Below are 18,461 nucleotides of genomic sequence, written 5' to 3' on the forward strand. Positions count from 1 at the left end.
CCTTTCTACAAAGAAATTTACGTACGTACGTATATCCCCCCTCACAAAAATAGAGACATATTTTTTCATCAATAAAACAAATTTAAAAAATCAAATAACAAAATAACATATTTGAACCATTTTTCAGACAATAAAATAACAATAACAATAAAATAAAATGTAATGTAATGTATAAAAATGTAAAATATGCTTTGTCAATGAGAGAATATGTTTCTCTATTTTTCTTATTTTTGTGAGGGGGGGATATATATTGTTTTTTGGCACTACCTTGTTCTCTATAGCTGATATAACATGAATTACTCCTATGTGGGATCAATAAAGTTCTTATTTTTGCCGTCTGAGAAAATTAAATATATTATATTTGGTGCCTAACTGTTTCCCAAGTATATTAGTGCGTGTGTGAATGAATAAATGAGACGTAAAACGTAAATTTCTTTGTAGAAAGGTCCTTTATGAAAATTTGATCAGTAAACTTATTTTTTTTAAATTATTATAGGTTTTCAGAAAGACTGTCATAAGACATTTTAATAAAAAATGATTAATTTATTTTCATGGATTTCAAGTTTTGTTGTCTATTTCGAGGTGTCTCAAGTATTAGAAAATACTGATTGCATGTCGTACATTCTTCAACTTCTTCAACAGATGGAAATCACGGTCAACAACTTAAACATATATTTTGATTTGTTTATTTGGATGAGGAGGTTACATTAATTATGACATATGAAGGATTTGACAGTTTTAACATGACAGCAGGACTTGCAGCCTGTCAGACTACGCATCAGCTGATTGTTGTGTTGTCAAAATGTTGTAGCTTGTACATTTTTCAACATATTCTGTAAAAAAAACAAGGCAAAGACCAGGGAGAAGGTGGAGAAGGTTTGTAAAGGTGACATTTGTCTCCAATCAGGTGAGGATCACAGGTCAAAGTGTAATGGACCTCAAAGCCACCTCTCTTTGCCCCGCAGGTGAATCTGTGTGTCCCCGGGCTCACAGACCTCACGCAAATTCCAAGGAGATCATCATGGCGTAAGTCCTTGTCCCAAACCTCCACCTTCAAATTCAAGTCTGTGCTCACCTTTAGAAACAAAAGAGTTAAGGTTTACTCTGGTGTTATCCATGAACAAATGTAGTGGATAATCAAGTTTAGTAACAAGAAAAGTCCACTTAATGTATAACAGTGTTTTACTATATACCAAGCTAAAAACTTTGTGGCAGGGTGGAGGAGGTGCAGCCACTCAGGTTGATGGGACACAGGTGTGTCCCGTCAACCTCTCAACCCTGCCAGCCTTATAAGAGGAGAAGCTGCTGCTGAGACTGGTGGGTGATGCCGGGGGAGAAGGTGCTTGGGCACGTGTGTGTGTGCTTTGGGTGAATACAGGATTCTACACAGAAACTCCGTGTCCTCTCCATCCTGTCGGTCGGGCCCCGTGGCACACGCCGTGCTACAACTTTTTTTTAGATTTTTAATTAACCGTTTAGATTTCTTTCCCCATCTTTTGAAAATACTGTCTGCAACAACAACAAAAAAGTGTAATTTGGGATTGATCACATGACTCAAACTATATTGACTCACAGCCTATTTATTTATTTATCAAACATTAATTAACTTTTTTGCCTTGCTCCATAATATTTAGTGTCACCAAATTAGGTTGTTTTTTCCATTTGACTGGGCCTTTAAAAATTAAAAAGGTACAGGATGATTTATTATGATAAATTTTACATTTTAGTCATTGGCGCATTTTTTGTCTTAATTCAAAGCACAAAACAAGAGTTGATGGAGTGTATGCAGTCAGCTGTCAATAAAAACACATGAATGTAGTCTGGGAGTTTTTGGATCAAGGGTTGCACGATTATTCCACTCTACTGTGCAGTGGGCCACTGAGTGCTATCAAATGATTTTTTATGTTGGCATAGTACAGCAAAGCAAACCCACAAGCTTCAATCTGACTTGACCACTAAAGTTTGAGTTAGTTGTAAGAAATATGTTATTTGTTAAAACACTTTTTGTTAAAACACTTTTTCAATAAAAACAGATTCCTGTCACTAGCTACTGTGATTTGGTGCATAATATATGGGAAAACAAAGCATAGGTCGACTATAAAGGAGTTTTGCCCTTGTACAATACTCTCATTTAGACAGTGACATTTTATAATCTTATGTGCTATGGTTTAAGAAGCGCCAATCAACTAACTTTTGGATTCAGGCTCATGCAGAACCAAGATTTGTTGCAGTTCCTCGATTGGCCGCTAGAGGCTGGATGGCAATGCCCCAGATATTTTGGCGGTGGTCGGCTGAAGGAGCCATTGTTCTATTTCATCCCTGCTTCAAGCACTGAATATTCCCCTTTGCGCATACGCAGTTCGAGTATGTACCAACAACGTCACCTGTGACCCCTGGATGACCCGGAGAAGTCGATATCTTCTGGCGTCGTCAGAGGATCAGTTCCTTTTCATTTTCTCATGCGCAGGTTTGTTTTGGACCCGTTGAAACCGCATTTCAACCAAATCTAACTTGTAGCTCGTCCCTGGTAGTTCTGTGACCGTTTGGTCGGTCGGAGGAGCGAACAATTCGCCTTCCAGGAACTGTGACGGCAAAACTTTCTTCGGAGTTTGTCAGCATGTGGACGCAGTGTGTCCTTGTGTTTGCCGGTGAGCCGGTGCTGTCACTCCCCTCTAGCCGGGACGAGGTACTGTATGTGACTACTGAGTTCTTTGCATTGTTTATTGATACGGTTGCGTTTGCAGTTTCTTTTCTCAGCTGGAGGGTTGCGTTAGCGCTTCCCCGCTGCCAGTGTGTATATTATTAGTTATCTTATTTTTATTTTTTTTAAATATTTTTATTCCCGATTTTTTCCCATTTTCATCACCCAGTGCTCTACCTAAGTGCCAGTCCTGGGCATTACCATCCTCTACCAACCCCGGGAGGGCCCTGCACTGAGCTCAGGTCTCCTCCTTATCCTGAGGAGTGAGCAGGCCGCTTCTTTTCACTAGACAGGGTGGGGCTTCTCTGGCCGGACGGAGCGCTTGGAAGGATTACGTTATTCAAGCCAGATCCTCCCCACCCCATCTGGTGCCCCGGCCGGCCAGAGGGGGCATGTATAGCCCAGGACTGTTGCATGTTTTTGTGAGGGTAGCTCACATTAGCTACCCAAGGGAACACGGGGAGAACATGCAAACTCCACACAGAAAGGCCCTTTCGCCAACCCCACCCAGGGTGTGGGCGCTGAAGTCATGGGGGAACTAACACGCACTTCAGCGCCCACAGCGTCCCTGGTGGGAATCGAACCCAGGACCTTCTTGATGTGAGACGGCTGCACTACCAGCTGCTATCTTAAACCGACCTCTGCTGGTGTAGGCAGCGTAGCTACGCGCTCCCTCCCCCCAGCATATGGTCTCACTTTAATCAAATCAAATCAAATCAAACTTTATTTGTAAAGCACCTTTCATACAAAAAATGTAACACAAAGTGCTTTTCATAAAACATAAACATAAAATGTATTAATGCCCGCCGTGTAGACTGGGTACACGCTGCCTCCCTCCAGCACTCGCTGTTTCTGCTCTAGCTGACCGCAGCGTTCGCGCCCGGGTGGTCTGGAGTGTTGTCAAGACATTGCCTTGGCTGGTACAGGTGGCGTATAGGCCCCTTCTCCCCAGTGTTAGGCTCGATTGTCTGGCGACCAGTGGCGTCCACGCTCTTGGCGCCTGGAGTGGTGTGATGCAACCAACATGGAGGTGCTGCACTACTGTGTGTCCTGTGAGGCCCCTCTGCAGCCGGAGGATGGGCATGATCTCTGCCCCACCTGCCTTGGCCCTGAGCACCTGAGGGAGGCGCTGTCCGACCATCCCTGTAGGAACTGCAGCTACATGCCTTTGGCTTTAAGAACTGCCAGATTGGCAGAGCTAGAACAGTCAGGGGGTGAAGGAGGCAACTCAGGCTGCGTGCTCCAACCTAGGCGCTCCAAACGCCGGGCGGAGGCGACTGTGGCTGTGCCCTCCAAGAAGCCAAAGTCTGGTCACGACAGGCTTTCTTCGAAGGTGGATCAGCTGTCTGCTGAGTTAACCCAGATGAGGGCCATGCTCAGGGCCCCCCCACCTGCTGTCCATTCGGAGGAGGATGTGGTGAGGGAACACTCTCCTTCGATGCCAGAGCTGTTCCCTCAGGATGATACGCTCTCCCTAGCAGCTTCGGCCACCTACTTCCAGGATGGTGGAGATGTGGGAGATGGGGTCTCCCAGGCCTCAGGGCCGGGCTCTCATTCCTCCGCTCGGAGTTTGCTGGCGGAGAAAGAGGACAGCTCCATGCATGCTGTCATGCGCTTGGCCCTAGATCGCCTGCAGCTGGACATCGCACAGCAGGCGGAGCCGGCTCCTGCAAGTGCCTTCTTCGGGCGCAGGCCTGAAGGAGTTACAGGCCTGTTGGAAATACACTTAGGCTGCGTCCCAATTCTCCCCCTCGTCCTCGTTTTCTTCACTACCCCTAAATTTTGCGCATTCTCGTGAGGGTAGTGGTGTCCCAATTCCTCTTTTCACCTAGGGGGAGTGGGCATAACGAGGGCGAGGGGCTGAAATTTCCCAGAATGCTTTTCGTTGTCATTTGCGGACTGAATAAAAAAAAAAAACATGGCGGACATTTCTTAGTGAATAAATCAATATTTTGAGTTAGTTTCTGCATAAAAATGCGTTTTGATTACATTTCTAGCGACAAATATATATTTTACTTTCATAATATTCACTCAGTGAATGTACATAATCCCTTTTTTGTCCGTTGTTCGCGAAGAATCGCGCCGGAGTAAAGGCTGTTAGGTTACGCCGTAGGCACCGTAACCTATGCCGTAGGCTACGGAAGCTACGCCGTAGGCTACGTAACCTACCCCGTAGGCTCTGCGTCGATTTGCCTCGCCGACCGAGGGAAAACACAACATTTGCACACTCGTCTCAGATTGTGACCAAGGGAGCAAGCATTTTTTTGTGGGAAATAGAGAGAAATAATCCTGTGACTCGTCAGATTTGTTTTGGATGTTTCTGATATAATAGTTTTCAGAAACCACAAAGCTGTTATCTGGGTAATTTACACACTTTCAGATAAAGCTGAAGTGAAGATAGCGGAGCTGTTTTATGGTTCTGCGTTAAAAATGGCCGCAGAGCCTACGGCGTAGGTTACGCGGCGACGTGCGCCGTACGCAGAGCCGGATTAAATACATGGACTACACTAGGCAGACTGTGATTTTCGGGCCCCCCTCCATCGATGTTATTTATGAAATCTTAAACTTACCAAAGTTACTAATAAAACTTAATTCACATTTTACATAGCAAAGTCATAGTCAAGTTTGTTCTTTGTATTCCAAAATAAGTCATGTGTTGTATATTAAACAGTCTATCAGACTATTTTTAGATTTTTATTATTTATACGTTATTACAATGCTCTATTAAATGCTATTAAATTATCCTTATCTTATCGATTGTGAGCATTTTGCAGAAAATCTTAATTAAATGTGTTGATTAAATTGAATAGTTAAATAAGAAGTCAAATCTACAAAGACCAATACAATTTGCAGTAAGACAAAGTGTGCTGTAGTATGTATGTCTGTATGTGTATATGTATGTATGTGTATGCGTATGCAGAGCCGTTTGAGAGATTTGCGAGGCCCTGTGTGAAATAGCCAGGGTGGCCCTCGCGCGTGAGCGTAGCGAGCGCGCGCGAGTTTTTCGGGTCGGATCTGGTGTCTCTATGCGCAATTTTAACTCTCCAATTAGCAAAATACTGGATACCTTCCCCTGCCTCATCATCATCTGGGCTTACCTCGACGCGGGGCCCCACGGCTGCTTGAGACCCGAGCGGATCGGTGATTTTTGTAACAAATTTATCAAACGTGCCTTTCAGAGAGGCATTAAACTCTTCCATTGTCTTTAGTTTTTTTCTTTTTTCATCCCCTGATGGAAATTTCCTGAATCTGTCTCGTTTTCTCGACATTGTGTGACAGTTTGTTCCACCTCCACCCGTCTGGATCAGAGCAGCTTGTGTCTGCGCTTGGTCTGATCATTGGATTGAACAACAGACACGCGTCATCATTGCACATATATTTATTGATATGCACAGACTAGTACACATTTAGGTCTGTAATGGAACGTGACTGTTGATATTTATAAAGAAAAAAAAAAAAAATAGGGGAAAAAAAAACGGCCCATAGCGCCAGGCCCCTTGGGGCGCCAGGCCCCTTGGGGCGCCAGGCCCCGTGCGGTCGCACGGTTCGCACATCCCTTGCGGCGGCCCTGTGCGTATGTATGCGTATATATATATGTATGTATACTAAATATAGTAATAATGCACATATATATATGCCTTAGGTTTTTACCGGCATGTTATCAACCATTAATATGTGTGCAGACAAAAAAAAAAAAAAAAAAAAAAAAACATTTTTTTTTTTTTTTTCCCCTCTGTCTGGGCCCCCCCCCTGTCGGGCCCTAGGCACGTGCCTACTCTGCCTCTCTGTTAATCCGGCTCTGGCCGTACGCCGTACCCTACGCCGTACCCTACGCCGTACCCTACGCCGTACCCTACGCCGTAGGCTCTGCGTCGATTTAACGCAGACCTATAAACTCCGGAGCCGGCAGGCAGAAATCTCTTAATTTTCGGAGAAAATTTCTTAGGCGTAGCTAACAACTGTTAGATTTCATCTATTAAACCAACATCTTCCTAAATGATTTATTTCAGCCAGCGTAATTCTCAACAGAACTGCAGGTTTCTCTCCCGGGACGACGGAGCAGCTTGACCCGGCGGACACGTCTGTTCTCGGGCTGTGAGCTGCTGCTGCTCCCCAGGGCTGGCGGCTCTTCTCATGTCCGAAAACGTCGAGTCAAATTTCTTAACAGGCGTGTTTTGGATAAACTGAGCCCAGGTTGGGGATCTTAACGGTTACTTTTACGCCTGAAAAAATATTAAAACTTAATAAAGTTCCATATTAACAGCGCTACAGCTGAAATTAAAACAGCTTTTGGCTCTCAGCTTCCTGATCAGGGTAGGGATGAAAACGAGGGGGAGTAGGAGAAATGGGACAGGCACCTGGGCCAAGTGCCCTAGATTTCAAGTGCCCTAAAATCTCCCCCTTCTTTTTTAGGGGGTAGGGAAGAAAAGAAGGGCGAGTGAAGAAAACAAGGGCGAGTGAAGGAGAATTGGGATTGGGCCTTAGGCTTGCTCCCGGCTTTCTGCTGACAGTCGAACCCTGGCGGCTATCTGCGATGGAGCAACAGTTGGCCTAGATCGTATGCCGCCTGTTGAGGCCACCATCGCTTCCCTCATTGTGGCCCCTGATGAGGCTCTGAGACGGGATGCAAGGTGCCCCTGACCCCAGTGTCAGATCACGGATGACCTTCTCACACGGCCCTATATGCCTCCTATATGCCTTCCCCCCACCTCCCCTGATTCGTCCAGTAGTTCAGAGAGTCCTTCGGGAGGGTCACAGAATTCTGCTCGTGGCCCCCTTCTGGCCGGGCAGGACTGGTTCCCTCTGCTGCACAGCCTCCGCAGTGCACCATGGTGCCTCCCCGGTAGGAGAGATCTCCTATCCCAGCTAGGGGGTCGGATCTGGCATCCCAACCCCCAACGCCTCCAACTGTGTGTGTGTCTGCTGGAGTCCCCGAACCGCTATTGAGCAGTTGCGTGGACCCTGTTAGGCGTACCATCTTGAATGCCAGAGCACCATCCACTCGGCTACAGTATGCCAACAGGTGAAGTTGTTTTCCGACTGGTGTAGGGGTCGAAGTGAAGACCCGGTACATTGTTCCGTGCCTACTGTCCTTGAGTTCCTGCAGTTCCTCCTGGACAAGGGCCGGTCTCGTTTTACACTGAGGGTGTATATGGCAGCTATATCGTGTCGACATGCAAGGGTCGACAATGGCACATTAGGGAGCCACAGTCTGGTGTCCCTCTTCCTGAAGGGGGCTCGGAGGTTGCTTCCTCCAAGAGCCCCGAGACCCCCAGCATGGGATCTTCTTCTGGTGCTGGATGCTCTGGGCCGGCCTCCTTTTGAACCCTTGGTACAGGCGCAACTGAAGTGGGTGTCATGCAAGACCGCATTCCTCCTGGCCATTTGCTCTGCAAAGCGTGTCAGTGAGCTGCACGCCCTGTCTGTTAGGCTGCGTCCCAATACTCCCCCTCGCCCTCGTTTTCTTCACTAACCCTAACTTTTGCGCGTTCCCGTGAAGGTAGTGGTGTCCCAATTCCTCTTTTCACCTAGGGGGAGGGGGCATAACAAGGGCTAGGGGCTGAGAATAGCCCCTTCAAATCGAGGGATTTCAGATGCTGACTTGGCGAGCGAGGGGGTATGAAAATTTCCCAGAATGCTTTTGCCGTAGGCTCTGCGTCGATTTGACTCGCCGACCGAAGGCAAACAGGCAGACTCGTCTCAGAGAAATAGAGAGAAATAATCCTGTGACTCGTCAGATTTGTTTTGGATGTTTCTGATATAATAGTCTTCAGAAACCACAAAGTAATCCAGCTGTTATCTGGGTAATTTACACACTTTCAGATAAAGTTGCCGAAGATCACGCCAGAATAAAGGGATTTATGGTTCCGTGTTACACCAACGCAGAGCCTACGGCGTAAGGTCTGCGTCGATGTACGCGGCAACGCGCACCGTACGCCGTACCCTACGCCGTACCCTACGCCGTACCCTACGCCGTACCCTACGCCGTACCCTACGCCGTACCCTACGCCGTACCCTACGCCGTACCCTACGCCGTACCCTACGCCGTAGGCTCTGCGTCGATTTAACGTGGACCCAAACTCCGGAGCCGGCAGACAGAAATCTCTAAATTTCGGAGCAAATTTCTTAACAGGGGTAGCTACAACTGTTAGATTTCATCTATTAAACCAACATCTTCCTAAATGATTTATTTCAGCCAGCGTAATTCTCAACGGAGCTGCGTCTCGGGAGAGACTTTCTCTCCCGGGGCTGACGGAGCAGCTTGACCCGGCGGACACGTCTCTTCTCGGGCTGTGAGCTGAGGCTGCTCCCCGGGGGCGGCGGCTCTTCTCATCTCCGAAAACATCGGGTCAAATTTCTTAACAGCCGTTATTTGGATAAACTGAGCCCAGGTTGCGGATCTTAAGGTTACCTTTATCCCTGAAAAAATATTAAAACTTAATAAAGTGCCATATTAACAGCACTACAGCTGAAATTAAAACAGCTTTTGGCTCTCTGCTTCCTGATCAGGTTAGGGATGAAAACGAGGGGGAGTAGGAGAAATGGGACAGGCACCTGGGCCAAGTGCCCTAGATCTCAAGTGCCTTAAAATCTCCCCCTTCTTTTTTAGGGGTTAGGGAAGAAAAGAAGGGCGAGTGGAGAAAAGAAGGGCGAGTGAAGAAAAGTAGGGGGAGTATTGAGATTGGGCCTTAGTGACTTGTGTCTGAGGTGGAACTCTGATGGCTTGGGGGTTACTCTGTGGCCGAACCCGGCTTTTCTCCCTAAGGTTCTGTCACGCTCTCACCTCAACCAGCCTACACGGCTTGCACGATTTGACCCTCCGCCAGGAGAGAGGAGGGCTGAGCTGGATCTGTTGTGCCCAGTATGGGCCTGAGCCCAGTACGGGCCTACGTTGCAGCTACCGCATGCATTCGGCAGTCGGAGCAGCTCTTCCTGTGCTATGGGGCCCCTAACAAGGGTTGTGCTCTCTCTGCAAAGCGTCTGTCCCACTGGGTTGTAGATGCCATCCGCCATGCGTATGGGGCAAGTAACCATCCCCTGCCGCCTGGTGTGAGGTGCCACTCCACCAGGAGCGTCTCCACGTCTTGGGCGGAGTTTCCCTGGAGGATATTTGTGCCGCTGCCTCATGGGCGTCGCCGGATACTTTCTCCAGGTTCTACAGGATGAATGTCGCCTGTCCCCACCCACTGGGTGTGGTCCTGTTGCCTGCAACTTCTCCAGGTCATCCAGGGGTCACAGGTGACGTTGTTGGTATACATACCGCCTCTGGCAGGCATTCGGGATTCATAGAACCATAATTACATTCATAACTTTCGTTTTATGCAGTCAATGGCTTTGACCTATATATTGTATGAAACTAATGGATGATGGGAGTGTATGGGCTCAAATTAAGAGTATTAAGTATTTTGTATCTGTAAATAAACTTTGTACTTGTAGAAATATTGTGTGCGTGTGCAAAAAATATTTGTACTTGCAAAAAATATTTATACTTATAGAAATATTTTGTGCGTGTGAAAAAAATATTTGTACTTGCAAAAAATATTTATACTTGTAGAAATATTTTGTGCGTGTGCCAAAAATATTTGTACTTGCAAAAAATATTTGTACATACAAAGCCTTAAACTTTTTTACAAAAGCTACAAACTTTTTTTCAAAAGCTACAAACTTTTTTTACAACTACGAGTTATGGCATTGTTTTGACGTGCCAAAACTAAGACTCAATCAGCGATCTTTGGCACGGGTTTCAAAGCGTTTCTGGAGAGCCAATCAGCACATTGCATCGCCTACTGACGTCGCCGCCATATTGGATGTGGCAAGACTGGGCTGCAAACTAATACAAGTAAATGGACTTATTTTCATAAAGCACCTTTCTACAAAGAAATTTACATTTTACGTCTCATTTATTCATTCACACACGCACTAATATACTTGGGAAACAGTTAGGCAACAAATATAATATATTTAATTTTCTCAGACGGCAAAAATAAGAACTTTATTGATCCCACATAGGAGTAATTCATGTTATATCAGCTATAGAGAACAAGGTAGTGCCGAAAAACAATATATATCCCCCCTCACAAAAATAAGAAAAATAGAGAAACATATTCTCTCATTAACAAAGCATATTTTACATTTTTATACATTACATTACATTTTATTGTTATTGTTATTTTATTGTCTGAAAAATTGTTCAAATATGTTATTTTGTTATTTGATTTTTTTTTAAATTTGTTTTATTGATGAAAAAATATGTCTCTATTTTTGTGAGGGGGGGATATATATTGTGTTTCGGCACTACCTTGTTCTCTATAGCTGATATAACATGAATTACTCCTATGTGGGATCAATAAAGTTCTTATTTTTGCCATCTGAGATATATTATATTTGGTGCCTAACTGTTTCCCAACAAGTATATTAGTGCGTGTGTGAATGAATAAATGAGATGTAAAACGTAAATTTCTTTGTGGAAAGGTCCTTTATTACGGAGCCCTGGAGGTGACATGGAAATTATTATTTTTAAGTCGTGCGCACAACTTTTTATCTCCGCTTTAATGTGAAAAGTCTTTGCAAGTCTAACTTTTTTAATACATTTTCACTTTTTCAAGAAACACTATCTACAGTAAACATTTGGTAGTTCGTCGAAGTAAATTCTCGAGGAACTCTTATCACAGTTGATGTTTTAATATCATAATTTTTATTTTCGTGGCGGATTAGACAAATTAGTGCTTCGACCCGGTCATGTGATCATGCTGGACAAATCACGGTGACTCCCATTATCACTGTAGCAGGTCTCTTAGGTTTATAATTCAGATTAATTTTCGTTTACATATAACATTGTTTGTAGTCATTTTAGTGCAATTTAAAGCTTATTTCTACAAATAAAATCAGCACTGTAGGCAGCGATCTTTGACCAGCGGCCACTCTGATTGGTCCAGCACGCTCACGTGACAATGTCGAAGCACTTTGTGTCAACTCCGCCTCTGGAAATAGTTCCACTTTTAAAACGTAGTTTGTGAAGCCAGTTTCCCGAGATCGGACTTTGACGACTAGATAAATGCTTGGCATCAATAGCTGTATATGTTGAAGTGAGCGGATATGTCACTTCTGGGGGTTTCCTTTCGGCCTAATTATTCAATCCCAGTGTTCTGTTCTCACTGACCGCCTTCCTAACTCACGCGAGATAAAAAGTCGTGCGCACGACTTTTTATCTCGTGCGCACGACTTACTGAAAAGTCTGTACTTTATGAAAATAAGTCCATTTACTTAGTTTGCAGCCCAGTCTCCCACATCCAATATGGCGGCGACGTCAGTAGGCGATGCAATGTGCTGATTGGCTCTCCAGAAACACTTTGAAATCCGTGCCAAAGCTGATTGGCTTTTAGTTTTGGCACGTCAAAACACTGCCATACCTCGTAGTTGTAAAAAAAGTTTGTAGCTTTTGAAAAAAAGTTTGTAGCTTTTGTAAAAAAAGTTTGTAGCTTTTGTAAAAAAAGTTTGTAGCTTTGTAAAAAGTTTGTAGCTTTGTAAAAAGTTTGTAGGTTTTGTAAAAAGTTTGTAGCTTTGTATCTACAAGTACAAATATTTTTTGCAAGTACAAATATTTTTTGCTCACGCACAAAATATTTCTACAAGTACAAATATTTTTTTGCAAGTACAAATATTTTTTGCAAGTACAAATATTTTTTGCACACGCACAAAATATTTCTACAAGTACAAAGTTTATTTACAGATACAAAATACTTATGGCATTAATTTGAGCCCATAGTAATGCACTTTATTCCTATTTGTTCTTGTTTTTTTTATTTTATTTTACTTTCACAGATTTTTCCACCTGTATATATTTGTTGTCTACACACTTTTATGCAGTGCCTTATCTGCCAGGCCAGGGTAATTTGTCATTCATGAAATAAAAATTGACTGACCGTGCCCAGATTGTAATAAGCGTTCCACGTGGGGTCGTTTGAGTGAATCATATGAGTCCTGCGATAGTGTGGACCGAACCAGAAATTAGCGTAGCTGTGAATTTGAGAGAACAAAGAAGCACATTCCGGTTAACATTTCTAACATATCATTGTAGTATCTCATCCTCTCATCCTTCCTTAACACACCTTTCAGTTTTGCCAGTTAAATCTCCTTGAAGGTCCCAGGCTCGAACGATGGTCACTGCCAATGTCCCCATCCTGGTACTAAGAGGACAACAGTTAGAAGCCAGGTTAGGGGTTCTCTCACACACTCGTTCTCCGGGTGAAGTCCTCCTAGCATTTTTCCCCAGGTAATCCTCAATGGCAGCCTTCATCCCTGCCTTCTGTGTGTCACTTGGCATGAGCTCATACAGTGGCCGAAGAGAGTATGAAACAATATCCGGGTGATCCTTCAGGGTCCCCAGCCAATTTATGTAGCCCAGAGAGTCATTACGAGTCATTGAAAAGTCCCCCAACCAACCATTTCCTCCTGAGATCTCTGTGTAGTGTTGGCTGAGACCATAGATGTATTTGGTGGAGACATCCTGGTTCTGGAGAACCTTGTGGCAAGACTGTTGGACAGTGGAGATCCCTACCTTGCCCAGTCCAACGGAGAAACCCGTGGATAAACAGGAGTGGACCTGGATGACAAGAGAGGCAATGATATATAATATTCAATGTCCAAACAACGGTATTCAAAGGTTTGGACATTAACTTTCAACATTTGAAAATAAAATAGAATATGAAGGTGGTGGATTTGTTGCAAAATGTAATCTTTAAATAGTTACTGAGAACAAGATCTCCAAGTTCATAATATTAAAATGAAATAAAATTAGTTTCAACATTATGACCAAGATAAGTGTGACTTTTCCATAATTTCAGGAAATAGCCTTGTGCAGATGTTTATGCAAATTATTTATTTTGGTAAAATCCATCCATTTTAGCATTTAGCATTTACTGACTTGCTTAGGGGTATGGCTTGATCGCACTTGTTATTTAACCACCCCCAACAAACAAACATAATTTAAGAAAGGCAGAGTGATGCAAGTCTCAAAATTAAATGACTGCTCTTAGTCAGTAATCAAGAGTAGGTGCACACATTTTATATGTGCACAAAAAGCACGAAATATAAGCCTGATTTGGCAAAAGTGTAAAGTGGGTGTGGCTGCCCAAATGCCCCACTACCTCAGAAATACCAGCTGAAGGTCTGCTCACAGCTTTCAGACCTTAAAGGTATTGTGACATCATTTTTAACATGCTTTTAACACTATTAAAAGTCTCGGGCAACATCCCTCAAATGTGTCTAAAAGAGTGTAACAAGAAAAACTTCACTCTAGTAATCTTTTCCTGGCTTTTTATTACAGTGTTTTTTTGCGCCGTGAAAAATGCTTCCTTTCCCCCCTTTCCTGTCAATCATTGCTCCGCTCCTCCTCCAAACCTCCTCCTCCTCCAGCCATACGCTCACAACGGCGTCGGAGCGACAGGCGAAGCATGCACGGAAAAGCAGGAGGGCGAACCACAGCAAACAATCATAAAAATAAAGGCATGCAAGCAGCACTGTCCCCTTATCTTAAGTCCAGTCAGTGGCCGCGGGTCTTCTTAGCAGTTTTCCTCCGGTGATTAGAACAAAAGAGGCTCTAAACTGCTCCGTGTTAAGCATCATTTATGGTTCCGCGTTAAATCGACGCAGGCCCTACGCCGTAGGGTTCAGCGTATGGTGCGCGTCGCCGCGTAACCCTACGCCGTAGGCTCTGCGTCGGTGTAACGCGGAACCATAAATCAGCCTTTATGGTGCACTGGAGAGAAGAGGAGGCAGGGAGCTGGGTGGAGGGGGCGGTGATTTAGCGGATCGTTACGTAACGATCCGCCACCAAACCACATGCGCCGTTTTTGCATAGTTATGCAGAAAATCCCAGAAAGCACACAATACACTGAATGTTAAAAGTTTGTTGTTTTTTGGGTGTAATTGATGTCAAGACACCCAACAAAACACAAAAAATCAAGAAAAATGTGTTTTTCATGTCACAATCCCTTTAACACCATGGATGTAAGCAAAACCTGATGAACAGTGTCTGTGTGTGTGAGGTATGTTTGCATGTACCTGATTGGAGGAGAGTCCGTTCAGTGATGACAAGCAGGTTCTAGAAGCTGTTACTCGCCTTAGACGCCCCCCAAGGTAAACCTAAAATGAAGTTTCATTAGGTTTCGACAAACATTACTAAGAAAGATTTTAATTTGTTAATGAAAAAAAAAAATAGTATGAGGGATCTGCATATATGTTTCTACCTGTCGAATGTAGTGCGTGCCATAGGTGTGTATGATCATGTCGTACTGAGAACTAGTGGAGGAGTTGTAGTGACTTGGCAGTCTGCTTAAGTCATTTGTGAACTCAGAGCTGAGGGGTGGTCTGGCAGAAACACGGTAACTAGACACAAAACAGACAAATTAATAATTATATTAATGGGGATTAGCTTTACAAACTTAATTTACAAACAAAAATATCTAGACTATGTGGTCATGCAACAGTGTTCACAGCTTACCTATAATGGCTGCAAGTGACTGTATGTGCGCTAAAGGTGTAGCGATCCTCTTCGTTCCTTAGTGAGGCAAAGTTGTATGTGTTGGAGCGTGTTCCTCCCACCGCCAAATTAGCAGACACAAACTTATCCAAGTCAAGGCCAACCTGAAAACATATGGGAAAAATATGAACTAATGTGTTCCTGGATGATTTATTTTCAGCTGATTGTACTGCATTGAGTGAGGAGTTGAACCTAAGTCAGAGCTGAGCAAAGTCAAATGTCCATACCAAAATAGCCATAGGTTTACCAACAATAGGCCATTTCCTTCTTTCAAGCAGAAAAACAGGCCCAAATCATGATGCTACCACCATCAATCATACCTTGAACAGACTCCATTTAAACAACAATGTTCTTTTTTTTACACAACAGGATTGTCATTAATTAACTCCTTATGTTTCTCCTTTGTTTTATAATAACACAAAAGATGATTCAACGGATGTGTGTTATGGAGATCACATCTTGATAGATTCTTGTTATTCAAATACAAACATTGTTCACATTTGCACTTGATAATCACCCACTCTGACAGATTTGTAAAATTTCCAGTGAACATATTTATTTGCTACTGGTCAACCTAATTGGTTGTATCAGCCGCACTTACCTTCCAGTCTTGGCTTTCCTGGTTGGTGTAAGTGTTAATCAGTGAGCTGTGGAGGAAAACATTAACCAAAAGGATCATTATTGAATTTTATTTTACAGTTTCAAAGGTCCCTCATTTAAACCTTGTAATTATAACTCACAACAAAAGCAGCAAAGAACATGGAATGAGGAGAAAGTTTCAGTTCTGTGGCTGCATGCTCGTAAAAGTCGTAAAAATGTTAAACAAATGACTGGTATCGAAGTTGGAAATATTATTAACTTTTGGGCTTTAGTGAAAGGCTGAGTGGTTGAATTTGAGGAAATACAAGTGAGTTGCATCATCCCACTAAGATAAAGCACATGTTATTTTATGCCAAACAAAAACCATCTGATACTTCCTTGGATGAAAGATTTCATTGTGCAGAAAACTGGTGCCATTGGTGGTCTTAGGGAGAGAATTTTTTTTTAAATGTGTTTACACTATGAATGTGGCGATGATGCTCTTTGGTACTGTACCTAACAGAGGTGTGTGAGCTCCTGTGGTTGTCAGTGCGGCAGCGGGTGAATGCACGCCAATCCACGACAGAAACCGGTAACTGAAAATGAAAAACACCATCATTAACTTTTTTATAAAGTTTTTTATAAACGTGTGTATAACCATTTGCTACTATTTTTAATTACTTTCTGCAGTCCGTTTCCTTGAAGAGGGTTGGAGCAGAGGATACAGGTGTTATTTGGGGTGAGGAAGGTGTTCACATCAACCACATAAGCTCCTTTTCGCTGCAGTGTGACCACGTCGAAGCCCTCCCCCACCAGATTGTGGCTTGGTACAAAAGGGGCAGATTCACATTGGCTGTAGTTCCCGATCCTACAGGAAAGAGCAGGGCATAGAAAGACAAGCAGACTCAAGAAGAAAGGAGGTGAAATTGAACAGGAGTGCATGGTTGGAGGTGAAAAAAATCTTTAGACAAAGAGAGTAGAAAGGAAAAAGATAAAACAGAAAAAAACATAACAAATCATAATTTTAACTGTTGATGTATAAATGGGGGTTTTCTGTTTTACAGTACGCTTAATGTATCTTTTAAAGAGCCTGTTCATTATTAGTATCAATTTAACTATACTTTAGTGTTACTAAAGTATGCAGTGAACATGTGAAACAGCGTCACGATTCAAAATAAGCTTTGTTGTACATAAAAATGAATAAATAAGTAAATTAAATCTGAAGTCGAACATTAATTATTTGGGAAAATATGGAGTTGAAACCTCAACTCTTCATTAGTCTCTATTATCCACTGGTAACAACGTTCACTTTTGAAGGCAGTTGACTTCATGGATAAGATGTAAAAGCGTAATTGTTACTGCAGTTTTTGCATTTGAATTGCATTTGCATTGTCTTCTTATACTTTGTGAGAAAGCATGTCTTCTGTCAGCACCAATGCATGATAGCTAAAGCTGATAATGTATTCATCCAGAACTGAGAATAGTTGACAACAAATCTATTGTTTTGAATTGGGTTCTATCTATGTTTAATAGATAGAGATAAAGTCTACAACTTCTTAAGGATAAAAAAGATTTCCTGTAAACTCCAGTAATCGATCAAGGAAAACTACAACACAAAGAGATTGCTGACAAATAGATGTATTATACAATGGCAGCTATGTACTGTATGTTTGACCCAGCTAATTGAAAGAAACAGAGAATCATGTGGTTGACATCAGTAAATCCCCAAAATAAAAATATAAATCATAATTTAAGTCTTTATGCTCGAAGTGCATGAGTGATCATCCTTTGATCCATACAGTGCAGACAATTTGTAATCAAACTAGGATCCCACTAAGTTGTGACAAGTTTATTACATGAATCATTTATTTTCTAGGGCTTTAAGTTTTAAAAATATCTCTAGACTGTCATATTCACTGCAAGATAAGTAGATCATAAAGTTAAAACCATCACTATCAACAAAAAGTCCCACAGCACAAAAGCTATCTGTCGCACATAAGAATAAGAAGTCATTTCAGGTCATTTTTCCTCTGTAAAATAATCCATACCTTAATTACGCATTCTGTCTGCTGCATAATGCAGTCATGCAGTATTTTAAAATAAGACATTTTCCCATTTTGTTTTAAAAATAGTGTGTACCTGTTCCAGATGCAAAAAAATGTTGCTGCTGCTGGACCCTTCCAGTAGCCTGAATGAAATGGTGCAGGACAGAGAATGACTGAGCCTTTATCAAAACCTAGCTGAAGATTACCGGTAAATGAGAAAAAAGGTAAAGATTACAGCTTTGGATGTCACGGCTCAAAAGACAGAGAACCCAAAAGCACAACACCAAACAGAATCAGAGTCCAAGATGCTTTAATCGGGTCAAAGGCGGGCAGGGGTCAAAAACCGGGAAGACAGGCAGATCAGGCAAACAAATCCGAAGGGGCAGGCAAACATCCAAAAACCGGGAATCAGGTAGGGTCGCAGGGTTTGCAGACAGGCAGGCAGGCAGAAAACAGATCAGAATCGGAAAGCGAGGCATAAACACTCGACAATCTGGCAACAGGAAGGTGGAAATGGGCCGGTATATAAGGGGAACTGATGATGAGGAAACCAGGTGTGGAGCCTGGCAGGGAAGCACAGGTGAAGGGAATGAGT

General features: G+C 43.1%; 1 protein-coding gene across 1 annotated transcript; it reads right to left on the reverse strand.

The window, feature by feature from the left end:
* Positions 1–823: 823 nt before the first annotated feature.
* LOC133453907 (perforin-1-like) lies at positions 824–18,020 on the reverse strand. The gene is made up of 10 exons (XM_061733168.1): positions 17,961–18,020; positions 16,503–16,782; positions 16,338–16,417; positions 15,844–15,889; positions 15,204–15,346; positions 14,950–15,088; positions 14,765–14,845; positions 12,811–13,304; positions 12,625–12,718; positions 824–1,075 (listed from the first exon to the last, which is right to left on the reverse strand). The coding sequence occupies exons 2-10, from the start codon at positions 16,761–16,763 to the stop codon at positions 824–826; spliced, it is 1,590 nt and encodes a 529-aa protein (XP_061589152.1). The 5' UTR covers positions 16,764–16,782; positions 17,961–18,020.
* Positions 18,021–18,461: the final 441 nt, after the last annotated feature.

The sequence above is a fragment of the Cololabis saira genome, chromosome 1 (assembly GCF_033807715.1).
Source record: "Cololabis saira isolate AMF1-May2022 chromosome 1, fColSai1.1, whole genome shotgun sequence".
NCBI classification, from domain to species: Eukaryota; Metazoa; Chordata; class Actinopteri; order Beloniformes; family Belonidae; genus Cololabis; species Cololabis saira.